Source organism: Diceros bicornis, chromosome 37 (genome assembly GCF_020826845.1).
Source record: "Diceros bicornis minor isolate mBicDic1 chromosome 37, mDicBic1.mat.cur, whole genome shotgun sequence".
NCBI classification, from domain to species: Eukaryota; Metazoa; Chordata; class Mammalia; order Perissodactyla; family Rhinocerotidae; genus Diceros; species Diceros bicornis.
In genome coordinates, this window is record NC_080776.1 from 21,455,961 (window position 1) to 21,483,401 (window position 27,441).

The following is a 27,441-nucleotide window of genomic DNA, read 5'->3' on the forward strand; positions in this document are numbered from 1 at the left end:
CTCGGCCCTGGGGCTGGCCCCGGTAGATCACTTTTTAATGCCTTCTCCGTTTCTAGTCTTTTCTCCTCTGGGTCATTCTCTGCCCAGACACACTAGTTCCTCTGCTTTTCACATACCCTTCAGTGGCTCTGGTGCCCATGAGATGATGTCCTTGCTCCTGAGCACAGCACAGAGGCTGTTCTGGGTCCTGAGCAGCAGCTGCTCATCCTCCCGGCCTCCCCACTCCACCTCACCATTGGCTCGCCAGCAAATCCAAATCCCTTGTCATCATCTCAACTTGCCCAGTGGTCTTCTGCCTTTTTGCGTTTTTCTGGAAAATTCTCTCCATCCCCTCCCCTTTCTATTCAAATCTTCAAACCCTGTGGTGGTCACCCCTTCTCTGGAGAGCCTCCTCTGACATGCTGACAGAGTTAACTCTTTCTTCCCCTGTACACCCCCCCCCCCCCCCCCGACAAACACCCCTGGGTTCTTCCAATTATGTATCACACTATATTCTAATTAATTGATACAAAATGGCCAACCTCTGTGGGGATGCCGGACATTCTCCTCTTGGCACCCCTATTAGTTGGCTTAGGCTGCCACAACAAAGTACCACAGACTGGGGGGCTTAAACAACAGAAACTGATTTTCTTACAGTTCTGTAGGCCAGAAGTCTGAAATCAAGGTGTCGGCAGTCAGTTTCTTCTGAGGCCTCTCTCCTTGGCTTGTAGATGACGTCTCTGTGTGTCTTCACATGGTCTTCCCTCTGAGTGCGCTGCGTCCAAATTTCTTCTTATAATGACACCAGTAATATTGGATTGGAGCCCGTCCTAATGGCCTCATTTTAACTCAACTGCCTCCTTAAAGACCCTGTGTCCAAATACGGCCATTCTGAGGTCCTGGGGGTTGGGGCTTTAACATCTGAATGTTGAGGGGACACAGTTCAGCCCATAACAGGGCTCTTCTCTCCTCTTTCTTCCTACGAGCTCCTTCCGGCCTCAGCTTCCTGGGACAGCTGGCCCTCAAGTGTTGGAACTTGAGAATCACATGGTCCAGGTTCAAATCCTGCCTCTCGTGCACACCTTGGAGAGGTATGGAACGTCAGGTTGCAGAGTCATCATCTCCAGAACGAGACCATCGAGCTTGCTCTCTGGGGCTTTCGTGAGGACTAGAATCACTGGTCAAGCGTCTGGCATGTGCCTGGTGGTCAGTACATGGGAGCTGTCACTATCCTCGTGCATTGCAGAACTTTCTGCAATGAAGGAAACGTTCTATATGTGTGCCGTCCCATGTGGTAGGTGCTAAGCCACACGAGGCTATTCAGCACTTGAAATGTGGCTAGTGCGACCCAGGAACTAAAAACTTAATTTTAATGAATTGAAGTTGAAACTGAAGTAGCCACATGTGGCTAGCAGCTATAGCACTGGGCAGTGCAGCCTGGTGCACCAGGGGCCCATGGCCTGTCCCAGAGCATTCTTGTGTTAGGCCCTGACATGCTCTGTCCTGGCTGTGAGTCCATTCCTCAGGCCATGTCCCCATACTAGCTGCTACTCTGTGGCCACTGGGAATCTTGCTTGTTTTGCCTCTGAAAAGCATTGTCCAGTGCAGTGAGGGCCAGAGCATGCTGGTAGTCAGGCAGGCAGGCCAGGGGCCACTGCGTCACTAGCAGCAGTCCTTTGAAGGGACAAGGGGACACTTGTGCAGCCCCCTGTGGATTTGCCCCTCTCAGGTGGTACCAACCCCTTCTCCACTTGGATGTCCCAAAGGGCACTTGGGCAAAAACGCCACTGATCTCATCTCCATCTGTACTCTCCCCTCCCCCCCAGTGAAGGGCTCCACCTTCCCACCCCCCACCATCCAGTAGCTAGGAAGTAGGGCTCATCCCAGCCGCCTCCGTTTCCTGCCCAGGGATCACGCCCCTGCTGAGTCCACTTCTCTATCTCTGCAGCCCCTCCCAATAATCCAGGGTGGCCACCTGCCCTGATTACTTCAAAGCCTGGACCATAACCCCACCTTTGTGACCCAGCCCCGTCCAGGGTTAAAATCCCTCGAAGGCTTCCTGTTGCCCTCAGGACTCAGCATAAAAGACCAACCCCCTTATCAGGTTCACAAAGCTCTGTTTGACCTGCCCGCCCCCAGGCTCATCTCTTCGTGTCCTTTTCCTCCCTTCAGGCTACAGCTTCCCTTTTTTTCTGGAGACTTGCTCTTGCTTGTCTCCAGGCCTTTCACAATCTAGTCTCTCCGCCTGGAACACGGTTTCCCCGTTGGGGATAACTCCCGCTCACATTTTCCGCCTGTCCTTGAACATCTTTTTCTCCGGGAAGCCCTTTCCCGATGGAATCGTGTGTCCCTGTTCTGGAATCCCAGACGCCCGTCCAAGTACCTTCTCCTTTCTTTCCTGCATTCGCGCACGCATTCATCCACTCCCCAGATTGTTTATCGCGCAACTCACTACAAAATGCTTTAGATGCTGGCGACACAAGGCAGGGCAAGGAAGACAGCTCCCAGGCCTCCTGGAGGTCACTTACATTCTTGAAGGGAAGATTAAAGATACAAAAAAAAGTGAACATAGAAACAAAAAAACACAAATTGTGCTCTAAGAAGAAAACAAACAGTTGCTAAGACCGGGGGCCGGGGCACCACCGCCAGGGCAGAGGGGCCCGGGCGCGGCCGGCAGGGGGCGCGGAGGGGCGGAGCGGGAGGCCGTCCCGCCGGGCCCCGCCCCTCGGGCGCAGGCCCCGCCCCCGGGCCCCCGCCCCCCCGGGCCGGCCCCGCCCCCGGCCGCTGTGCGCGCGCTGGCCCGGCAGCATGGCGGCGGCGGCGGGCGCCCCTCCGCCGGGTCCGCCGCAGCCGCCTCCGCCGCCGCCGCCCGAGGAGTCGTCGGACAGCGAGCCCGAGGCGGAGCCCGGCTCCCCGCAGAAGCTCATCCGCAAGGTGTCCACGTCGGGCCAGATCCGCCAGAAGGTAAGCCCGCGGCGGCGGCCCGGGCGCGCGCCCCTCTCGCCGCGGCAGCCCCGTGAGGCCCGCGGCCCGTCCGAGCAGCCGCCCAGGCCCGGCCCGGCCCGGCCCGGGGTTCCGCTGGGCGCCGCTGCCGGGCGGAGCGCGCCGGGCGGTGTAACGGGCCGGGCTGAGCGCGCCCTGCCGGCGGGGCGGCGGGGGACCCCGGGCCGGGGGCGCAGGTGGGCCGCGCGGGGCCGGGCGGGCGAGGGGCGGCCGCCGCGCTGGGCCCGAGGAAGCCCCGCGCCGCCGGGACCGGGGGGAAACTGAGGCCTAGAGGCCGGCGGCGAGCGCTCCGAGAGGGGGCTCCTGGCTGCGCCCCGCAGGCGTCCGCTCCCCGAGCCCCGGGTCTGCACGTTTCTGAGGTGTGGTCGGGTTCTTTCCCGCTGGGTGCCCTGCAGACTCATCTGTGGTCCCCTGAGATCTCCAGTGGGACCCGAGTGTGGGGCTCTTCCTTCCCTCGCCTGCGTTTGCGTGCCCGAAAGGGAAGGGATGCGCGTTGTAGGACCGGCTGGCCCTCCCTCCTCCAGAAAGCGGGGCCGGGGGGCTCTCCCTGGCTGCACACAGCCTGGCCCCTAACTCCCCCTGGAGCACTCCAGACGCTAAATATTTGCTGCAGAAAGACGCATTTCCTTTCTGCAGGAGGAAAGTTGCACCCTTTGTGTTCCCTTTGCGGTTCTTGTTGGAAACTGCTTATGGTTTTCGCTACAGGTGAGCCCTCTCTGTTAGAACACGGCTTCCTCGGGCAGGTGGCTGGACAGGTGGCTGAGGGCAGGCTGGGTCTGTGGGCAGCCCCGGCGGAGCCAGCTGGCACGGACTTTCTCATCCTGCTGCAGTGCGCTTTTCCTCTGGGGCCAGTTGTGTTCAGCTGCTACTTTGACCGTGAGAGCCATTTCTTGCTTGGTCTTCTGTCAGCCTTTGATACCCTGTGCTGGGCAATCTTTGGTCCTGACATGTTACAGACAAGTTTGTCGTGAAGTGCTCTAGTTATTCAGCAAGTGAGTATTGAACAGCTCCTTTGTTCCAGGTATAACAGTAATAGTAGTAATTATAATGAAGGCAATTCTTCTATGCTCACTATGTGTCAGGCACTTTTTCAGGGTTAACTTTACAGCGCTGTACATGGGTTAACTCATTTAGTACTGGTGATAACCCATTGAGTTGGTTGTTACCTGTCATCCCCATCTTATGGAATTGGAAATGGAGGTAGAGAGGTTAAGTGACTTGCCCGGGGTGTCACAGGGTAGTAAATGTGGGTCTGGATCTGAACCATGGTCAGGATCCCAAGATGGAAGGCATATTCTCCATCTGGGGGTTCCCAGTCTGCAGGAGATGGACACCTGTGCACGTGACAAGACTGCATAGTAAGTGCTGTGGAAGCTCACAGGACCGAGAATCCAGCTACGCTGGGAGGCAGGGCTGAGGAGGTCCGGTTTAAGGCAGGATCTTGAGGGAAAGAGTTTGCCAGGTGGGAAGGAAGGGCTTTCCACATAGTTGAATATTGTATCAAAGGTTTAGGTACACTTGGGAATGGTCAGAAGGTGAGTGGGTTAGGTTGAGAGGAATTAGGAAAATGCTGGAAGGGTATGGGCTGGATTTTGAAAGGCTAGCTCTGGCGTTGGATTTTTGGCCTTGGGCAAGAGGCAGCCACAGAGGGTTATTCAAAGCATGAGGGTGACCGGTCAGATGTGCTTTTAGGAAGATCTCCAGGTAGCCCTGAGCGACACTGATAGGAGTCGCTGGGTCCTTGAGCATGGTATGTGCCCAGTGTGGGGTAGATCATGTGATTTACAAGTGTGATTAAGATTTGATCTGAGAGGTGCTCTTTAGGAGATGGTTTTTTTTCCCCCCTAAAACAATAGCTGCTATACCAGCTGTTCTGGTTGAGGAGAAGTGATGGGTAGGGTGTTAAAAATACACCCTGAGGGCTTGAGTTTCTGAATCCAGTCACATCTGCTGTACAAAGAGCTTAAGGCTGATTTTTCTTTTGGGCTGTTGGAGATGGTCAGAATGTAGGAAATGTGAGGTCTGTGTGTGCAGTAGCTGTCCTCTTTTCTGTTTTTAAGCAAATAAGCCATTCAGAAAATTCCTCTGGTCTATATGGTGCATAAGAGAAATATCCGGAATGGTATGGGGTATCATTTTGGGTCCCAAAGGAAAACCGAACCCACTTTATTTAAAACAGGAAATTTAATGTAGGCGAGTAGTCGCACAGGTGATTAAGAATTGAGAATGCAAACAGTGGACAGTGAGGCAACCCTGAGATGAGGCAACAAACAGGAAGCTACTGCCACCCCTAAGCTGGAGGACAGAGAGAGGAGGCGGCATTTCAGACTCCAGGAGCAGCCGTCACCCATCAGAGGCTGGAGCCACCTTGGGTTGTCTGGGGGGGACTGGAGCCTTGGGAGGGCACAGCTGCTGCTGGAGACTCACCCTCTCCCCACTCCTGCTCTGGAAACCCAGCCTGCAGGGGTCAGCCCCTCTGCGACTTGGAATAGAGCGGAAGAGTGAGGAATGGAATTGAGGACAAGCTGGCCCAGGACCAGAGCTGTATGTATGTCAAGTTTTTTAAATATTAGTCCAGTGCAAGCGAGAGCTGTCTTAAAATGGGGGTGGGTGGGAAGGAAGTATCTTATGACAGTGCTTTTCAAATTTTAGTGTGCAGACACATCCCCTGGGAATCTTGTTAAAATGCAGATTCTAGTAGAGTAGGTCTTGAGTGGGGCCTGAGATTCTGCATTTCTCATCAGCTCCCAGGAGATGCTGCTGCTGGTCCATTGACCAGACTTTGAGAAACAAGACCATATGACATGTGTATAAAGAGAAACCTTACCAAACTCCAGGGCCGGCCCTGTGGCTTAGCGGTTGAGCACGCGCGCTCCGCTGCTGGCGGCCTGGGTTTGGATCCTGGGCGCGCACCGAGGCACCGCTTCTCCGGCCATGCTGAGGCTGCGTCCCGCATACAGCAACTAGAAGGATGTGCAACTATGACATACAACTATCTACTGGGGCTTTGGGGGAAATAAATAAATAAAAAAAAAAAAAAAAAAAAAGAAACCTTACCAAACTCCAAATAAATCTTTAATTTATGAGGTTCTTTTAAAAACTTTTCCCCAAGTATTTAGCATACTGAAAATTTGATGTATGTAGATTTGGGATGGTTATTAGTTTAGCATTTCATGCATGTCTGATATTTTCATGTTTCAACTGTTTTCAGCAAACACATTATTCCATCTGTATTTCCTAACCATAGTACACAATAATGACTCCATGGGACCACATAAGTGGAAAAAAGAAAATGGAGCTAATATACTGATAAATTAATTCACTAGCACATTATAAGGTATTTTGGAATTTCAGTAAAGAACAGTGTGATTCTGTGAAGCTTATCAGTTGATAGAATTTAATTTATTTAAAAGTTTTAAAAAAGTTAACATTTTTGGCTTGGTGCATAAAGTGTTTATATTCCTGAATTCAAATTTAAACATTTTTTCCATTGTGAAATGAAGACTAGTAGAAATTAGGTAAAAGGTTCAAGTTGTAAAAGACTTAAAAAAATAACAGCTTTATTGAGATATAATTCACAGACCACATAGTTCACTTTTTTGAACAGTCATTTTTAGTACATTCACAGTTTTGCAGCCATCACCACAATCAATTTTAGAACGTTTTCATCACCCTGGAAGGAAACCACATCAATATTAACATTCACTTCCCGTTTCCTCCCCAGTTTTCTCAACCTTAGGCAGCTGCTCATCTATTCTCTGTCTTATGGATTTGCCCGTTCTGGACATTTCATATATAGTTATGCACTGCATGAAGACGTTTTGGTCAGCGACAGACCACATGTATGCCAGTGGTCCCGTAAGATTAGTACCATATAGCCTGGGTGTGTAGTGGGCGTGTAGGTACACTCTGTGATGTTTGTACAACAACGAAATCACCTAACGACACATTTCTCAGAACGTATCCCTGTCATTAAGTGATGCATGACTGCAACTGGAATCATGCAGCACATGCCTGTCACGTCTGGATTCTTTTCCTTGGCGTAAAGTGTTCAAAGTTCATCCATGTTGTAGCATGTGCCAGTACTTCATTCCTTTTTATTGCTGAATAATAGTCCATTGCGTGGACATACTACAATTCATTTACATTCATCAGTTGATGGATAGTTGGGCTATTTCCACTGTTTGGCTATTCTGGATAATGCTGCTATAAACATTCATGTACATGTTTTTGTGTGGATGTGTGTTTTCATTTGGTAACTCCATGCTTAAGCTTTGAGAAATTGCTGTTTTCCAAATTAGCTGCACCATTTTACGTTCCACAGCAATGGGTGAAGCTTCCAGTTTCTCCACACCCTCATTATTATCTGTTTGATTATAGCTATCCTAGTGGGTGTGAAGTGGTGTAAAAGGTTTGTTAATGCCGGTGTCTAGTAGTAGTTAAGAGCCTAAACTTTGGTGTCAAATGAAGTTGGTTGAAATGAAATCCTGCCCTCCTAGTCATGAGACACATGATCATGGACAAGTTTCTAAACCTCTCTTAAGACTTGTTTCCTCATGTGTGGACAGGGAAGATATTAGTTCTTGGGTCAGCAGTACTGACAATAAATGTTAGCTGTGTGTTCCTCAGCCTCAGTTTCCATATCTGCACAGTAGAAATGATAAAAATAGATCTCAGATCCATAAAATAGACATGATGGTGATAACTCATAGACTGAAATGGGATGATCTACATACAACACTTAGCACAGTGCCTGGCATATCCTAAGCATTCAGTAAATGGTTGCTTTTATGATTATTTCTGTCTTTCTGAGTGTTCACTTTTTGTATCTCAAATAGTAACCTGTCTCCCTGAACCCCTTCTCCCCTAGCTCAAGCTGATCCGGGGTGAGTCTCCATCTTTAGCAGCCAGAAGAGCAAATAAATATGAATCTGGCAGACAATTAGCAATGAACATCTTTTAAAAAAATTGTTAATTTATTGAATATTAGTGGGAATACAATGGGCTAGGCATTATTCACAGATTCAATTTAACTCAGAAAATTTTAGAGACCTTAAAATTGTTAAATGTGCTAGGCATTTGGGGTATGTTACTGAACAGTGACAAATACTCCTAGAGCTAATAGTCTGAAGGCCAGACAGACGTTAATAAAATAACCACACAGTTAATGTGGAGTTGTGAGGGTGATGAGTGCTAACCAGAAGGCCAGAGTGCTTTGAGAGGATGTAATAGGTGAATTTGGCCTGATACTCAGGGAGGTGTGGGAAGGGCTTCTTGAGGAAGGGACTGTTTGGCTCCATCTGAAAATTGAGGAGGAAAAAGTGACTTCTGCTTCTGGTGATGGTGGACCGAGTAACTGACTAGCCGTTCTACCGAGCACCATCTGCTAATAGGAGTGAGCTAACAAGATAATGCAGAATTGTCTGGGATCTGGGGAGGATGAGGGTCTGTGGAAGTGAGCATGGCATTGGGGGCTGCTTTTTACCTTGGGTCAGTAGGGTATGTGGTGGGAATAGTGTCCCCCAGAATTCATGTTCACCTGGAACGTCAGAATGTGACCTTATTTGGAAATGGGGTCTTTAGATGAAATCCTCCTGGATTTAGGGTAGACTGTAAATCTAATGTCTGGTGTCTTCATAAGAGAAAGGGGAGGGAGATTTGGACACAGACCCAAAGAGAGAAAGGCCATGTGAAAACAGAGCCAGAGATTAGAGTAATGCTGCCACAAACCAAGGACTGGTGGGGCCACTAGACGAGGTAATGGATGGAATCTCCCTGGATCCCTTAGAGGGAGCGTAGCTCGGCTGACACCTTGATTTCAGACTTCCAGCCTCCTGAACTGTGAGACAACACATTTCTGTTGTTTAATCCTCCCAGTCAGTGGTACTTGATTATGGGGCAGCCGCAGGAAACTAATATAGGGCCATATACTGACTCTGGAGGGCAAGTTGAGAGCTCTGTGAGGCTGTCAGAAATGCCTTGGGAGGCAGCGGGCTGAGGTATCAGGGTCTGCCAAAGGGCAGCAATCCTGGGTGAACTCCCTTAATTTAGGTTGGAATCCCAAAAAGCCATTTCCAAGGAATGAGGATGAACCAGAAGTAGGACTTCCAAAGGGCTGTAGTCCTGCTTCAAACCATGCCAGGTCTCTGAAATTAGACTAAAGTGACCCCAGAGTGCTGCTGTCTCCAGCTTCCTAACAGAAGCAACTTGAATCCTCTGTAGAGGGAGAGAACATCATCCAGTTCTCTAGGTATTTTCACAAGCCATGTTGTAAATTCAGTGTTCTGCATGCAATAAGAAACAGACACACAGGGAGGCAAGGCCACGTGAGTTAAAACCAATAGAAACAACAGACTATAAAGACAGTAATGGGGCTCCAGATAGTAGATGCAGACTTTAACTAACTATGCTTACTGTGTTTAAGGAGATAAAAGACCAGATTGAGAGTTTTGGCAGAGAACTAGAAACTAAAAAGGAACCAAATGAAAGTTCTAAAACTGAAAAATGTAACGGTCAAAGTTAAGTTCTCAAAGGAAGGATAGATTAGACACAGCTGAAGAAAGAATTTAGTGGCCCAGAAGATAGCTCAAAAGAAAATACCCACAAGGAAGCCTGGAGACAAAGAATGGAAACATTAGAAGACAGGGCAGGAATCAGAGATAAGAGTGAGAAGCTCTGACTTGTGTTTAGTGGTCATCCCAGAAAGAGAGGAGAGAGAAAATAGGGCAGAAACAGTATTTGAAAAGATAATGCCTGAGAATTTCCCACAACGATTAAAAGGCACCATCCACAGATTTGATGAACACAAAGAAAACCACACCTAGTCACTTCATAATAAAACTGCTGAAAACTGTAGATGAAGAGGCTTGAAAGCGGCTGAAGACAGATTACCCTCCAAAGCACAACAGTTAGATTGACAGCTGTGTTCTTCACAGAAACCATGGAAAACAGAAGTCAACTGAAATTTAAGTGCTGAAAGAAACTGACTGCTAACCTGGAGTTCTTTACGAAGCAAAAAGATCCTTCAGAAATAAAACGGAAATGAAGACATTTTCAAATAAGCAAAAACAATTTTTTTGTGAGCAGATACACACTAAAGGAAGCAATGAGTGTTTTTTGTTTTTGGCTGAAGGAAAATGATCTCAGGTGAAAGGTTAACGTTGCAAGAAGGAATGAAGAGCAACAAAAAGGGGCATCTGTGTGGAAAAGACTAAATGGTTATTGACTGTAAAGATTAATTATGTCTTGGGGTTAAAATACATATAGAATTAAAATACATAACAATGGTATGTAAGTGAGGAGGTAAATGGAATAAAACTGTTTTAAGATCCTTGCATTTCCAGGAAGAAGAAAAAAGAACCAATTAATGTTAGAAAAGTCAGGGATACATGTTGTAATCTGTGTGGTAGCCACTAAATTATGAAAGACGATGTGATATCTAAGCTAAAAGAGGAAAATTGAATAATAAGAAATTCTAAATCTGAAAGAAGGCAAGAAAGGAGAGAAAAGGGAACATTGAACAGGTGGAACAAAGAGAAGGCAAACAGGAAGTTGATAGACTTAAATCCCAATATATCAGTAATCACGTTAAATGTAAGCGGACTTGAATGCTCAGTTAAAAGACAGAGATTGTCAGACAGGTAAGAAAACAAAACTTGACTAGGCTATTTAAAAGAGGTATATTTATGGGCCGGCCCGGTGGCTTAGCGGTTAAGTGCACGCGCTCCGCTGCTGGTGGCCCGGGTTCGGATCCTGGGCGTGCACCGACGCACCGCTTCTCCGGCCATGCTGAGGCCGCATCCCACATACAGCAACTAGAGGGATGTGCAGCTATGACATACAACTATCTGTTGGGGCTTTGGGGGGAAAAAATAAATAAATAAAATCTTAAAAAAAAAAAAAAGAGATATATTTAAAACAGAAGGATATAAAAAGATTCAGTAAGTAAAAGAATGAGAAAAAATACTATGCACACACTAACTAAAAGAAAATTGGTGTAGCTATTTTAATATCAGACAAAATAGGCTTTGAATGCAAATTTATTATTAGAGATAATGATATGATACTGATAAGTGATAAAAGTTTTATTTCAAATAAAATAATTTAAAATCTGTATATACCTAATAACTTCAAATATGTAAAAAAAATTGATACAATTGTAATGGAAATAGACAAATTCACAGTCATAGTGGGGTATTTTAACATATCTGTCTCAGATGCTGTTATGATAAACAGACAAAAAAATTGTAAAAATGTAGAAGAATTAAACAACATAAGTACTAAACTTGACCTAATGGACGTGTATAGAACACTGTACCTAGCAATTGTGAAATCAGAATTCTTTTCAAATGCACAAGGCACATTTGTCAGAATTTACTATGTGCTGGCCATAGGCAATTCTCAACAAATTTCAAAGGATTGAAATTATACAGACTGTATTCTCTAACAACAGTGGAATTAAGCTAGAAATCAATAAAATGAAAATCTCCATGTATCTGGAAATTTAGAAATCTATTTCTAAATGACTTACGAGTCAAAGACAGAAAATATTTTGAGTTGAATGATAGCAACAATATATGTAACTAATGAGATACAGCTGAACGCATGTTCAGAGGGAAATTTATAGCTTTAAATGCATTTATGTTACAAAAGATGTGCTGGAAATCTGAGAGCTAGGCACGTATATTAGGTAGTTAGAAGAATAGCAACACAAACTCAAAATACGATGAAGGAAATAATGAAGAGCAGAGTTGAATGAAATGGAAAACATCCATTAGACAGGATCAACGAAGGCAAAAATTGATTATTTCAAAAATCTGGTAAAATTGACAAACCCCAGCAGGAGTAATCAAGAAAACATAGAGAAGACACATAATGAATGTTTAGAACGAGAAAAAGACATCTTTGAAAAGATTAAGAAGGTGTTGCAAACAATACAAGTAAATTTGAAAATTTAGATGAAGTGGACAAATTCCTAGAAAAACACAACTTAAAACTGACACAAGAAATAGAAAATGCAAATTGTATTATAAGTATTAAAGATATTGACTCTGTAATTTAAAATCTTCCAACAAGGAAAACTCTAGGCCCAGATGACTTTACCAGTGAATTCTACTAAGCATTTAAGGAAGAACCAACACCAGTTTTACATAAACTCTTCCAGGAAATAGAAGAAGAGGGAACACTCGATATCTCTTTTTATGAGACCAGCAAAACTTGAATAGTATAAAACCTGATAAGGTCATTACAGGAAAGGAAGGCTACAGTCCAATATTACTAATGAACAAAGGTGAAAAATTCCTAAACAAGATGTATGATCGTCTCAATAGATGCAGAAAAAACATTTTGGTACAATTCAGCATTCATTCATATTCAAATTGGAATGGCGCGGTATCAGCAAACTTTTTCTGTCAAGGACCAGATAGTAAATGTTTAAGGCTTTGTGGGCCATATACATTTTCTGTGGCACCTACTCCCCTCTGCAGTGTGGTGTAAAGCGGCCATAAATGATAGGGCATGGCTGTGTTCTTTACAAAAATAGGTGATGGGCTGGCTTTGCTCATGGACTGTGCTTTGCCCACTCCTGGAATAGGGAAACTTCCTTAATCCAATTAAGAGTAATCTACAAAAAACAGTAAACCTCCTGCTTCATGGTAAATGTTGATAGCTTCCCCCTTGAGATGGGAACAAGAAATGGATGTCCACCATCACCAACTCAATTGAACATTTGCAGTAATGCAAGAAAAAGAAATAAAAGGTATAAAGATTGGAAAGGAAGAAAAAAGGTCATTATTTGCAGATATAATTATTTTCTTACATCTAAAAATATACAGATAAGTTATAATAAATAAATGAGGATAGCAGGGTTGCTGGATACAAGAGCAGTGTACAAAAATCTGTTGTATTTCTGTGTGGTGTAATAAAAAGTATATTTGCTCTTTGTCCCTGGTTCCTGGCACAGAGCTCCTGAGTGATGGGAGTGTCTTTGGTTGTTCATAACGAGCCCCTTTTGACTACACCTGAATTTATGTCAGTGAGGTGCCTCAGGGTGGGGCCCCTAGATAACCGCAGGGTGGGGGCTGGTTACTAGAAAGACCAAACAAGTGATTAGAGGTGTGAACTTGCAGCCTTACCTGCCAACTTCCTAGGAGCGGAGAGGGCTGGAGATTGAGTTATAAAAACTCTTTAACAAGGAGATTTGGGGAGTTTCTGGGTTGATGAACACATTAATGTGCCAGGAGGATGGGACACCCAGAGAGGGCATGGAAGCTCTGGCCCCATTCCCCATACCTTGCCCTATGCATCTCTTCCGTTTGGTGTCTCTTCCAGGTATTAGTAAGGATGTGGAGCACGGGAATATTAAATAACTAAATATTAAATATTAAATTGGTAACACCACTTTAGAAGACATTTGGGCATTGTCTATTAAAGTTGAAGAAAAAGGGCCGGCCCTGTGGCTTAGCGGTTAAGTGCGCGCGCTCCGCTGCTGGCGGCCCGGGTTTGGATCCCGGGCGCGCACCGACGCACCGCTTCTCCGGCCATGCTGAGGCCGCGTCCCACATACAGCAACTAGAAGGATGTGCAGCTATGACATACAACTATCTACTGGGGCTTTGGGGGGGGGAATAAATAAATAAAATCTATAAAGTTGAAGAAATGCATGCCCTATGTTTGAGCAATTCTGCTTCTAGGTGTATATCTAACAGCTTATGTAAGCAAATGAACTCCAAGAGACATGTACAAGAATATTCCTAGTGTATTATTTGTAATAGCTCAAAAGTGAAAGCAACCCAAACGTCTAGCAGCAGTAGCGTGGATAAATAAGTTATGGTGTGTTCTTACAGGAGAATACTATACATCAATGCAAATGAGCTACTGTGACCTGCTGATGTAAGGATTAATCACAGCATTAATGTTATCTGGCCAGAAAAGCCGGAATAATACGTTCTGTATGATTCCATTCGTATCCAGTTCAGAACAGATAGGATACTAAGGTGTTTAGGCTTGCCTGCTTGTGTGTTTAAGCTTACGTGCAGGGAAACGATTCCCAGAGAAGTCTGGATGGTGGGAAGAGACGGGTCGAGATTGGATGGTCCATGAGAGAGGACCAGCTGGAGTGCCGGCTGTGTTCTGTTTCTTGACCTAGGGGTGGTTAGTTGGGTTCTCAATTTGTGATAATTGGACATTTTTGTTTTGTGGACTTATCTTTATGTGTGCTGTTTTGTAATGAAAAAGACCTTTTTAAAAGGATTAATAAGACAATGAGGAGGAGGTTGTGGTGAAAGAGGTATGCCAAGGCCCTGTGGCCAGAGGGAGCTTGGGGAAATCAGGGCTGAAAGAAGGCTGGTGTGGATCGAGTTATCAAGAGTCAAGGAGACCTTGATTGTGACATGAGGCTGGGGAGCTGGGTAGGAGGCCACCTTAAGGAGCTCTGTAGTAGTGGGATCCTATTGCTTTAAGATTTTAGAAAGGAGCAGGACATAATCTGATCCAGGTTGAGAAGATGGCTTCAGCTGTGTTGTGGCCGCCTGAGTGGGTGCTGGTGACCTGTGCGGTAAGAGATGATGGTAACCTGGGTCGGGGTTGTGGTGATGGTGGTGATGGAGAGAATTAGGTGGATCTGACATTGTGAGAACTCGGTGATGGTTTGGTGTGGGTGTTGGGGAAGACGAGGCTTGTGGTTCCTGAGATGAGCTGGATAACGGAGCTCTTGTCTAAGATGAGGAGCTCTGGGTGAGGACTGGTGAGGACCAGCTCTCACTGAGCCCTGCTGTGCGGTATCCTGGATCCTGTGATTCTCAACTCCCTTGATGTCGCAGATGAGCAGTGAGGTGGCTTGCCGGGTGTGCCATGAAGCCACCCGGATCTCAGATTCCAGGTTGTACCTCTTCCTACTGTATCCTACTCAGCCCCATGACAGCCATGCGGAAACAGTGGGCGTGGTTCCTCTGAGCCGGGAGTGAGAAGGGTGGGAAGTGGAAGAGGGCTCCATCAGACTCTGGGGCTTCTAGGAGTGAGCAGAGGAGGAGGACCAGTCCGAGAAGGAAGTAGGAGACGCGAGTGAGGGAAGAGGAGGAGGAAGGGGACGAAGGTAGTCGCTGATTTCGGCACCCAGAGGTCCACCAGCACTGTCATCACTGTTACTTTTTTATTTCCTTCCCAGCTGTTTTTCTGGATGTGTTTAATTTAGTTGAAATGAAACTATATGTAAGTTTTCACTTTGGTGTTATAAGCATTTCTCCATGTCTTTAAAATCTCTGTATTCTTATTCTTTGTAAAGGTTGCACTGTATTCTGTGACGAATATCTTTTCAAGGAAAGCTCTTTTTCAGTTTTATACTCTGAAAAATTTAAAAAGAATAATAGTACAGGTTTCCCCACTATCTGCAAGTAGAGTGTTCCTGTGAAACCTTTTGTGAGCCAAAGCAGTGTAAAGTGAAGCAGCAGTTACCACTAATTTATATGGGAAAAAGTTTCGAGTGTTCCCAGACTCAGAAAATAACCTACCAAAATAAATGGAGATCAAGCCCGGATGCTGACAGGCAGTTCCAGGCGATGGCGGCCTGATGCTGAGTGCTGTTCCTGGGGAGGGCGCTAGGGGCGCCACTCTGGCTGCTCCCTGCGCGCTGCCTCTGTAACGCTCTCTGCAAAGCACACGCTGAACGCGATTTTCGCTAAAACGAAAATCCTCTTCAGATTTCTTTCCGTTAGTGAAAACAGGTACTAATGTAGGTCTTTCGTAAAAGCGAAGTGGCACAAAGCGAACTTCCAGATAGTGGGGGACACCTGTGCAGTGTACGCCTAATATACCTACTACTGAGATTCAATAATTGTTAGCATATTGCCAGATATGCCTTATCTACATGTATTGAATAGAAATAAATAATTTGCTAAACTTTTTGAAAGTAATTTGTAGACATCACGACAGTTTACCCCTAAATAGCTCAGCATGATCTCCTTAAGATGACATTTTCTTTTATACCATTGTTACACCTAAAAAATTAATTGTATTTTTCTAATACCTAATATCCACATCATTTTTTGATTTCCACTGTGGAACCAAAGATGTCTTTTATAGCCTCCCTTTTGGGAACCACATAGGAATCAAAATTCAGGCATTGTATTTGGTCGTTGTTTCTCTTTAGTCTCTTAACTTAGGAAAGCTCCCTCCAACCTTCTTCCTCCCCTCCCCACTATGACATTGACTTTTTGAAGAGACAAGGGCAGCTGTCTTGTAAAATCGGTTTCTGGATTTGTCTGGTTGTTTCCTCGTGGTTTCTTTTATCCTCTGTGTTTGCTGTACACTGAGTGAGAGGTTGGAAGACTCAATGACATTCAGGTTGATGTTTTGGGCAGATCTGCTAGATATGGGACGCTCTGTGTCTTGTCAGGCTGTCTCCTCTGCTGTGTCATCATCTGGTTTATGTGGAGATTCTAGATCTTTCCACTGGAAATGTGGATTTCCCTCTTTGCTATTAGGAAGTAATCTATGAGATGGTTCCTGGGCGCCATGCAAATATCATTTTCTCCAACAACTTTTCACCAAATGGTTTTCAGCATTCATACAGAATACTTGCCTGAATCAGTTTTATTAAGAGTTTGCAAAGTGGAGATCCCCCTACCCCTTGTCATTTCTTCCACATATATCTGTTGGTCTTCTGTAAATTCTTCCCACTTCACCTGGGCAAGGACTGCGGTTCCTCCTAAAAAGGCAGGGTAATTGCTGGATTCTCTCTGTTTAATTACCAATTTTCAAAGTAAGGATTTGGTAGAATAGTCATCCCCAGTGGAGGCAAATGTTTCCTTTTCTTTGGCTTTCTCTCTTGTTTGGGGCAGTGGAGTATCACTGTGGCTTCATGTCTATTTTATTCAGTGTTTTACAGTGAGTTACAGTCATTGTTTTTGATGCTCAGATTGTCCCTGTTTTCCCAGGAGAGCCCCTGCAAGCTGGCTCTTTGGTCTTTGAGCGCTTGCTTGCTGTGTCACAGTCTGTCTGTTAGCCCAGAGGTGGGGTTGTGGGGCAGAGGACCCGGCTTGTGTCCTGTGGCAGAGGTGGCTGGCCCACGGCCCACGGCAATGCTGCCCTCCTCCCTCCTGTGCCCAGGACGCGCAGCACCCAGTGGTTGCAGCCCCGCAGGCTGGCGGGTCTTTGCTTGCCTTTCTTGGGCTGTGGTAAAGTGAGTTGGACAGCTTTCGTCTCCTCTGCCTCTGATTTTTGCATCTTCGTTTATCTGGTGTTCCTTTGGGTGGTTCTTGTTATTAGTAGGTTAGACGATCTGTCCCTTCACCACTCAGTCCATGAGCTTTTCTCTCAGTATTTTCTCCTCGCCTCTGTATCCCGCAGCATTCTATGAGCATCTCAATTTTGTCCTGTCACCACCAATGACGTTTTCTGCAGTGTACATTTTTCCCTTTAGACCCTTCCATGTGGATTTTAATTCTGCTGTCGAGTGATTATTTTTGCCTCCTTTTCTAATCATTGCCTGTGTCTTAGCTGGTTCTTTTAATTTCATCCTGTTCTCATTTTTGTGCTCCCTGTCCTATAAAAAATTTTAATTTTTTAATAGAGGCAGTGTCTTCCTGTAATCTTACAACAAGGAGCACATATTTCTAAAATGGTCTTCCGTTTCAGTGATAATTCATTTCAGATTTATGCATGTGCTTTATGGTATGTCTTCAACCTCCCACCTCCACGTTTTTGTTTGGGTTTGTTCATCCTTGAATGGTGTTTGCCACTCTGCGGGTTGGGTGCACCCATTAGCTGGGTGCTTGGCTCCTGGAGGAGGTGTGCGTCCCCTGAGACTGGCCACAGGTCCGGTGCTGTGGCTCTGTGGCTCTGGGCGGGCTCTCCCGCCACCTCGCTCTCAGTAGTGGGATGTTTTGGGTCGCGTACCCCCGACTCCTGGCTGACTCTGCTCTCCTGCGTCTGGAGGTGAAGGGTGCCTGAGTTGGGTGGTTTTCCTGAGCTCCTCTGGCCCCACGATGGGGAGGTACACCCCAGGCTCCAGGGTGGCCAGTGCTTTGTCCTTGTGGCAGGATGGAAGAGGGCTACTCACTTTCTTTTTCTTCTATTTTTATTTACCATTTTAACCATTTTAAATGTACAGTTCAGTGGCATTAAGTACCTTAACAGTATTGTGCAACCATCACCACTATTTAGTTCCAGAACTTTTCTATCTTCCACATGGAAACCCTTTACCCATTAAGCAGTTTCTCCCCATTCCCCCCTCCTCCCCAGCTCCTGGCAAGCACTAATCTGCTTTCTGTGTCTATGGATTTGCCTATTCTGGATGTTTCATACAAATGGAATCATACACTATGTGGCCTTTTGTGTCTGGCATCTTTTCCTTAGCATGTGTTTTCAAGGTTCATCCATATTGTAGTGTGTCACTACTTTATTCCTTTTTTATGGCTGAATAGTATTCCATTGTATGGATATACCACATTTTGTTTATCCGTTCATCTGTTGATGTGTATTTGCATTGCTTCTACCCTTTGGTTATTGTAAATAGAGCTGCTATGAACAAGTTATTGTTTGAATGCCTATTTTCAGTTCTTTTGGTTATATACCTAGGGAGTGGAATTGTTGGATATTTCTGTGTTTACCTTATTAAAATACCTCCAAACTGTTTTTCACAATGGCTGCACCATTTTACATTTCCAACAGCAATATATGAGAGTTCCAGTTTCTCCATACTTGCCAATACTTGTTATTTTGTGTTTTTTTTTTTATTATGGCTATCCTGGTGGGTGTGAAGTGGTATCTCATGGTATTGATTTGCATTTCCTTAATGACTAATGATGTTGAGCATCTTTTCATGTGCTTGTTGGCCATTTGCATATCTTCTTTGGAGAAATGTCTGTTCCAGTCCTTTGCCCATTTTTAAATTGGGTTATCTTTTTGTTTTTTTGTTTTTTTTTTTAATTAATTAATTAATTTATTTTTCCCCCCAAAACCCCAGTAGATAGTTGTATGTCATAGTTGCACATCCTTCTAGTTGCTGTATGTGGGACACGGCCTCAGCGTGGCTGGAGAAGTGGTGCGTCAGTGCGCGCCCGGGATCCGAACCCGGGCCGCCAGCAGCGGAGCATGCATACTTAACTGCTAAGCCACGGGGCCGGCCCTATCTTTTTGTTGTTGAGTTGTAAGAGTTCTTTATGTATTCTGGATACTAGACCCTATCAGATATATGATTTGCAAATATTTTCTCCCGTTCTGTGGGTTGTTTTTTCACTCTCTTGATAGTGTCCTTTGATGCACAAAAGTTTTTAATTTTGATGTTCGGTTTATCTATTTTTTTCTTTTTTTTTTTTGCTTGTGCTTTTGGTATTATATTTAAGAAACCATTACCGGGCCGGCCCCGTGGCTTAGCGGTTAAGTGTGCATGCTCTGCTGCTGGCGGCCCGGGTTCGGATCCCGGGCGCGCACCAACACAGCGCTTTTCTGGCCATGCTGAGGCCGAGTCCCACATACAGCAACTAGAAGGATGTGCAGCTATGACATACAACTATCTACTGGGGCTTGGGGGGAAAAAATAAAGAAATAAATAAAATTATAAAAAAAAAAAAAAAAAGAAACCATTACCAAATCTGAGGTCAAGAAGATGTATGCCTGTGTTTTCTTCTGAGAGTTTTATAATTTTAGCTCTTATATTTAGTCTTTGATCTATTCTGAGTTAATTTTTGTACGTGGTGTGAGGTAAAGGTCCAACTTCCTTCTTTTGCTTGTGAATACGCAGGTGTTCCGGCACCATTTGTTGAAGGGGACCACTTTTTCCAGCTGGATTCTGCCTCTCAAGCTGTATACCCTGTAATGCTTAGACCCTGCCAATGAGCTCTTCAGGCCTGGTTGGTAATCATGACCATTTTGGATTGGACTCAGTAGGGTTCATAAAGTGATGCTTAATAGAGTCATTCTTATGGAAGGTTATGAGACATTTACACATTTAAAGGGTCTAAAAGGAAATGTCTGCATCTCAGAATTTTTACTGCTGTAGAACTCCTCTATGTTTCAAGGTTGAGAGTATGCGCTTAATTCAGTTCTTTTCTTGGTTTGGGAAAATTTGAAATAAACACACATCTCATTAAATCCCGTCCCGTTTGATAGTCTTTGTATCTGAACGCTTTGATAAAGATGGACTCGTACACATACGCTGTGCGAGAAAGGAAGTCTGGGAAATTGTCCTTTATCTCCCTTCTCTCTGTGGTGGCTGCAAGTTTTCATGTACCTTAAGAGGGGAGTAAATCCAGGTTTGTCAAGACTGAGGTACGAGTCTAATTGTCTCAGTGTATGTTTACTGTCTAGTGGTCATGATTGTCTGAGTGTTCTTTTATATCTAACCAGTATTGTGTATGAGCTGGAATTTTGCTGTTTATAGAAACCCTGTAGCTGGCTTCTCTACCCTCTGGCAGCACACATGGGTATAACCATTTGGGGAAGCAATTTGGTGACGTGTGTGAAAACCTCAAAGAAAGTGCATACCCTTGACTCAATAATTCCACCAGTGGGACCCTATCCTGGGGAAATAATCTTAAATATGAAAAAGCGTAATGGACAACATGTTCATTGCACCATTAAGTATAAAAAGTTGCGAACCCCGGAACACTCTAATGTAATGACTCAGTGAGTTAATGACAATAGCTGACACCTGTTGGGTGCTGGTCCTGCGCCGCGCGCTGTGTGTGGGTGGTCTTACTTCACCTTCACAGCTGCATGAAGGTTGCCATGAGGTGACCAAGGCGCCCATCGGGCCATACAGCTGGGCCGTGGCAGAGTGAGGTGCTGCTCTTGTGCCAAATGCAGCCGTTCAGGTGATTGAGGAAGGCAGTAACGTGGACAGTCCTTTGTGATGCTGGGGAAACAGGGAGGCAGTGTGTACAGAATGCCATTCAGCTGTGGGCAAAACAATGTACATGGGAGGTAAGGTGAGGGAAGTTTTCAAACTGATGTCAGGGATCGTGCTGGGTGGTGCAAGTTGGGTTATTTTTATTTCTATTTTTCTGCATTGTCTAAAATAAGAATTATTATTTCATATTAAGGAAAACAAATGGAAGCATAACATGTTACCTTTTAATTGAAGATTCCTGATGGTAAGAGTGGCCGTCTAGACACCGATGGTTTGGGATGCTTGCTCTAGTTGCAGAAGGTGGAGAAGAGTCTGCCTTCCATCTCTTCTCTGGAATGTCCTAAAACACAGTTGAAACAGTTTGAACTGTCGGATCAAAATGGATTAAGTTTAAGGAGCCAGATATACAAAAGGACATGCTTGTGAAAACATAGGATTTAAATTTCGTAGTCCCCTAATAAATGTATGCATTGTATGGAACATCTTAGTTATGTTTCCCTTTGTTTAAACTTTTAACTCCTGTGTTGAAAATAAATCTAAACTAATCTAAGCAGAGAGTTCAAGGTCTTGATATAAATAAGATATATTTTAGTCTGACGTTGAAACTAGTTGATGTATGAAACGCTGTTGGTTTCTTAGATGTGTTCATAATTATGTCAGCGTCCTTAAGCATTTGAATAAATGAAGTATAAATAGGCTATAGAGAAACAAAACAAAATAAAAGCAGGTCTGGTCACAATATATTACTTGGAAAAGCAGGTTATTAAATGATTTGTATATTATATACCCCCACTTCTCTGTTTTATTTGCTCACTGAAAGCACACTGGAAGGATGTTGTCTCAGGATGTTAGTGGCAGGTGTTAGCAGTGGCTGGACTCGGAGTGTTCTCAAGTGAAGAAGAAGCAACCTCCAGTGACCACGTCAGCCTAGAGCTGGACTGTTAGCCACAGGACTTTATTTCCACCTAACTTCTGAAAACAGGCAAGGGACAGTGGGGTGGGCACGTGCCCAGGGAGGAAGAAGGTGAATCAAGATGGTTTGATGCTGCCTGACATTTGTGTAGCCCCTTTGCAGTGTCTGAGCTGTGTTCTCTGGTGTTTTCTGCTCTGCACGGCGCCCTGAGGTGGGGTGGACAGGTCAGGAAAGCGGGGTGGCGGGGTGGCGGGAGCGGCTGCTTTCAGCCCAAGTAGCAGCAGCAGCCTCAGGCCTTGCCTTCGGGCCTCTGGTGTGTCTCGTTCACTTCTGAATTTCCAGAGCTCCCTGTCTGTACCTCTGTCATGGAAATTTCCAAACGTACACAAAAGTGGAGAGAGGAGTTTCATCAATCACCCAGTCTAAACAGCCGTCAGAGTTGTGTCTCTCTTGTTTCATCTGTCTCCACCGCCGAGCCCCACTTTTTTCTGAGCATTTAAAGCAGATTCTCATGGTGCTTTTTATTTATTTATTTATTTTTATTTTTTTATTTTTTGTGAGGAAGATCAGCCCTGAGCTAACATCCATGTGAGTCCTCCTCTTTTTGCTGAGGAAGACCGGCTCTGAGCTAACATCTGTTGCCAATCCTCCTCCTTTTTTTTTCCCCAAAGCCCCAGTAGATAGTTGTACGTCATAGTTGCACATCCTTCTAGTTGCTGTATGTGGGACGCGGCCTCAGCATGGCCGGAGAAGCGGTGCGTCAGTGCGCGCCCGGGATCCGAACCTGGGCCGCCAGTAGCGGAGCGTGTGCACCTAACCGCTAAGCCACGGGCCCGGCCCTCATGGTGCTTTTTACTTAGTAAAAGTATCCCTCCACCAGTGGGCCATTTCCTTAAAGGTCGAGGGTCCCGTCTTGTCCATCGTTGTGTCCCAGCAGTGCTTGCACTGCAGTAGATACTTGTTGAAACAGAGTGCATCTCCTTCCTCCGTCCACAGAGAGGGGGCCCTGACTGTAGGCTCACAGGAGCCGCTGAGTCCTTGCTGCCTCAACCGAGCCACAGCACGTGTGTGTACTGGGACAACTCTCCTGCTGCTGGCGGCCCGGGTCCGCCCACTCTGTGTGTAGTGGAGGTGGGTTGTGCCTTGATCCGTACACATTTGTCCACACGTTCACCCCACAAACGTGGGAGGATTAGTTATGACATAGTCTTATCTAACTTGTAAAAACAAAAAAGTGAAAAGAAAACCTTTCCTCAAGCAGACATTTTTTTTCACTTCATACTGAAGCATGGAGAGAGTTGAAATCAGACAGACCTGGGTTTGAACCCCACCTGGGTCCGTTCTCTGTAGGTAGAGGTCCTCTCTGGACTTCAGTTTCCTCATCAGTGAGATGGGGTAGGGGCTCTTCACAAGGTGGCAAAGATTAAATGAAATCCTGATGAAAACCACATTCCTGGTGCAGAGTAGGCACACCACAAATACTGACTCTGTCTTTCTTTTCCTGCCCGTGTTTCTGTGAAATGGGAATGTTGGCGGTGCCTCCCTCGGAGGGTCGCTGTGTACGTGAAATGGGGTCATCTGTGGAAAGCCCTCAGAGGTGGGCCGAGGTCGCTCTCCTCGGTGCTGCTGCCCTGCAGAGTCCTTTTAAATGTAGGTACCTTCCCAGAGGCCTGGCACCTTCCCTGTCTCGGCTCTTAGGTCCCTCCCTCCCCTGATAGGTAACCATTTGACCATTTTTGTTATTTTGGTTTATGCTTCCATTGTTTCTGTTTGAAAACTTAAAAATAATATATGCACACATTTGCTTTTAAGTTTTCTTTCCGTCTGCACATGCACACACACACGCACACATCCTTTTTACATAAAAGATATAGCATGCTCCTATGTGTTCTGCACCTTTTTTTTTTTCTCCTGACATAATCTGGAGATCATTCCATGGCTGTATAAAGATCTTCCCCATTCCTTTTACAATCGTATAGTATTCGTTTTTTGAGTGTAACGTAGTTTATTCAACCACTTGGATTATTTTCAGTCTTTTGCTGTAATATTTTGCAGCAAATAGCCTCATACAAACCTCATTTTATATTTTGGCCAGAGTATCTGTGGCATAGGCTCCTTGGAGTGGGCTAGAGGGTAGATGCCTGCGTGGTTCGCTGGTGTTTGCTGGAGTCCCGTCCTCAGGGCCCATCTCAGCCCACAGTCGGATCCATGTTGGAGAGTGCCTTTCCCCACAGCCTCGCCCATACAGCGTGTTGTCTATTTGTTTTTTGGTCAGTCTGTTGGTGAGGATAGTATTTTAGTTTAGTTTTGGTTTGTTTTCTGTTATTATGAACAAGGTTGAGCATCTTTTCAAGAGTTTAAGGGCCGTTTTTATTTATTTTTTTGTGAAATGGTTGTTCATATTTTTCGCCCGTTTTTCTATTGGGTTGTCAGTTTCTTCTCAATTTTTAGAAGCTCTTTATAGATTAAGGATGCTAGCCCTTGACGCTGTTTTGCAGACAGTTTCCTCAGAGTGCCCTGTGCTGGGCACCGGGTGCTTAAGCTCAGGGAGACGGCCGGGCCCTTGGGACTCCTTGATGGTGAGGGAGAGCCTCTCGACGGGGAGTCGGAGGGTGCAAAGCAGACAGGAGCCAGAGGCTCCTGGAGGTGGCAGCGTTTGGCCTGGGTCTCAAGCACAGGAGTTTCCCAGCCCCAGTCGAATTCCAGGCAGAGGAAGGGTCTGTCCGAAAGCAGGGGCCGTAAAGGAGCCAGTTGCTTGGGTCACATGGTTGTGGCGCTGCCGTAGGAGGCCCTGGGGTGGGTGGGAGAGGAGCCTGTCCATTGGGAAGAGCCCTGTGGGCCACGGTCCTAGACGCACAGGAAAGCAGGGGGAGTTTCATGAGTGGTGGCGGGCGCTTTGCTTAGGGGGAGTGCTTACTCGAATCCTCAGGGAGCTTTGAATCTCTATGGCTCCGTGGTCCCCCCAGAGATTCTCATTTCTCTGGTGGGGTGGGGCCCCGGTGTCAGCATGTTTCGAAGCTTGCCGGGTGATTCTACTGGCTGTTGGAGTTGAGCCACCAGAGGACTCTGCAGCAGGCTGGAGGGAGGGTGGACAGAGAACGGAGGAGCAGGGATTCTCAGACTTCAGTGTGCATAAGTCTGGCGGGGGCCCTGTCAGAAATTCACGTTCCAGGATTCCAGAGAGTGATTTGCATTTTTTTTTTGTGAGGAAGATCAGCCCCGAGTTAGCGTCTGTGCTCATCTTCCTCTATTTTATATGTGGGATGCCTGCCACAGCATGGCTTGATGAGCAGTGCATCGGTCCGCGAGTGGGATCTGAACCTGTGAACCCCGGGCCGGACCGCCAAAGTGGAGCGTGTGAACTTAACTGCTACGCCACTGGGCCGGCCCCTGATTTGCATTTTTAACAAGCGTTTCCGGGGTTCTGATTCGGGTGGTCTGGGTCACACATGAGAGACGCTGAGGCACAGAGACAGGAGACAGAGTAGTTTAAGCCTGAGGTGGGGATCTAAACTAAGCTGATGGCAGAGAGCCTGAAGAAGGGGCAGAATCTTGAGTTGTTTTAACAAGTGACATTGATACTGAGTAACCAGTTAGGAGTGGGGGGTGAGGGAGGGAAGAGTGGAGCAGGTCTGATATGTCTTTCAGCGTTGGTGGTGCTGTTAACTAAAGAGGAGCTATGGTGGGGCAAGTTAGAAAGGAAGGGGTTGGTGAAGACAGTGGTTTGAGATGAATTACACTTCGGGCGTGGGGCCTTGGACCCTGGGACGCCAGTGCTTAGTGACAGAGTAGCCGTTGATGGTGACCCCACAGCAGCTAACTCAGCCAACCCAGCCTTGTTAGACGGGTGTGCATTTGGCAGGTTGATGATGCCAGTGGGACCCAGATTGTTTCTGCCTTTCTGCCTCACTAGCTTTAGACTGCTGGCTTGCCACCTCATGGCCTCAACATGGCTGCCACAGCTCTGACCACGGTGTCTGCATTCAAGGCAAGAAGGAGGGGGAAGGGGGAGTTGAAGCCACATGTGTTCCCACGTATCAGTGAAGCATCTCCTCCACCTCCCCAGCCCCAGCAGGGCGTATGTGTAGGTCTTTTTCACCAAGACTGACTCGTGTGGCCAGGACTGGGGAAGTGGGATCAGGCCTGTGATGACTGGCCACACTTGGTACAACCAGCCCATTCAGAATTGAGACTGTGTTAGCAAGGAGGGGAGGAGTGAGGCCATCCACAGTAATAGAAGTGCCCCCAGACTTAGGGAACATGGAGTGAACCCCAAATGGAGGGCAGATCCTGGAGCAGCTCCTCTGGGGGATTTGGGCATTACATTTTGTGGCCACTTTTTGGCTTTTCTGCTTTGGTTCTTCCTCATATTAGTGGGGACAGGAATGAGGCATCTCCCTTCCTCTCAGTGGAACTTTAAATGGCATAGGGGCTTTGGGACATGGTAGCTTTTAATCTTGGGAGTATTGCATCGAAGGAGGAAAACCAGGTAGTGCAAAGAGGAAATTGGCTTCTCTTGATTGGTAAGAAAAGGGCTGTCTTTTTCCCATGAGTTATTGGGTTTTGGGGTCTTTAGAAAAAACCTCAGGTGGGTGCCTTTGTGTCAGACTTGGCAGCACCCGAGGCAGGGCCTGGCTCTGCAGAGTTGAGAGGAATTCTCCAGCACAGCAGTTACCCAAGTGTGCCTCGGTCTCCCTCTCCTGCTGGCTGTTGGTGCCGTGGAGACACTGAGGTGTGCAGCGTGCAGTTGTGGCCCTACGTGTGCAAACTGGGATGGGATAAGACCTGAATCAAGATGGTAGATCTGAATCAGGATGGGTTTGTGGGTGGTGTTTTGAATAGATGAAAGAATTCACCTTTGCCTAATTTATTTAAATTAGAGTTATCAGTAGATATTTATGCTTGTTTCATTTTTTCAACAAATATTTTTGGCCTGGCTATTTAGGTCTCAGATTTGAATTCCAGGTCTTCCATTTGCTAGCCGTGTGGCCTCAAGTGAGGCCTTAATTCTTTTGACCTTCAGTTTCCTAATCTATAAAATGGGAGAATCTTATAACATACCTCCAAAGTTGGTGTGAGATTAAAAGGTAAAAATAGCTCATTTGTACGTGGTAGGTATGGTGGGTACTCAGTCAGTGTTTAAAATAACCCAGAGGTCTTTATATGTGGTGTGCATGCCTTATGTTTTATGAACAAATTATTTTCTGGTTGTTTCCGATTTATGAATTATGGTGTTCATAAATTAGAAACTGTAGAAGAAGGTTCGAGATAAGAGTGAGGAGGCCTGACATTTCTTTTGTGGTCTGTTATTAGCTGTTTAGCCTTGGACAAATGACTCAGTCTCTTGGTGACCAGTTTTCTTATTTGTCAGTTGGAATATTAGTGTCTGTCTCATAGACCACAAATGTTTGTTCTGTTAAGAAGGCAAATAGATATAGAAATGCTCATGAAAATTTCAAGTGGTGTGCAAATTTAAGGTAGTAAGTTTTACTAGCTTCTTCTTCTTCTTCTTCTTTTTTTTTTTTTTGCTGAGGAAGATTCGCCCTGAGCTAACATCTATTGCCAATCCTCTTCTTTTTTGGCTTGAGGAAGATTAGCCCTGAGCTAACATCTGTGTCAGTCTTCCTCTATTTTGTGTGTGGGTCACTGCCACAGCACGGCTTTCCAGTGGTGTAGGTCTGTGCCTGAGATCCAAACCTGC

At 45.9% G+C, this 27,441-nt stretch overlaps 1 protein-coding gene across 2 annotated transcripts in view; it reads left to right on the forward strand.

Moving 5' to 3' along the window:
- The first annotated feature begins 2,787 nt into the window (after positions 1 to 2,787).
- DGKD (diacylglycerol kinase delta) overlaps positions 2,788 to 27,441 on the forward strand; it is a 109,708-nt gene continuing 85,054 nt past the window's right edge. For both annotated transcript variants that reach the window (XM_058533242.1, XM_058533243.1), the window contains exon 1: positions 2,788 to 2,943. In XM_058533242.1, the coding sequence (XP_058389225.1) occupies positions 2,788 to 2,943 (156 nt within the window). The remainder of the gene's footprint in view (positions 2,944 to 27,441) is intronic.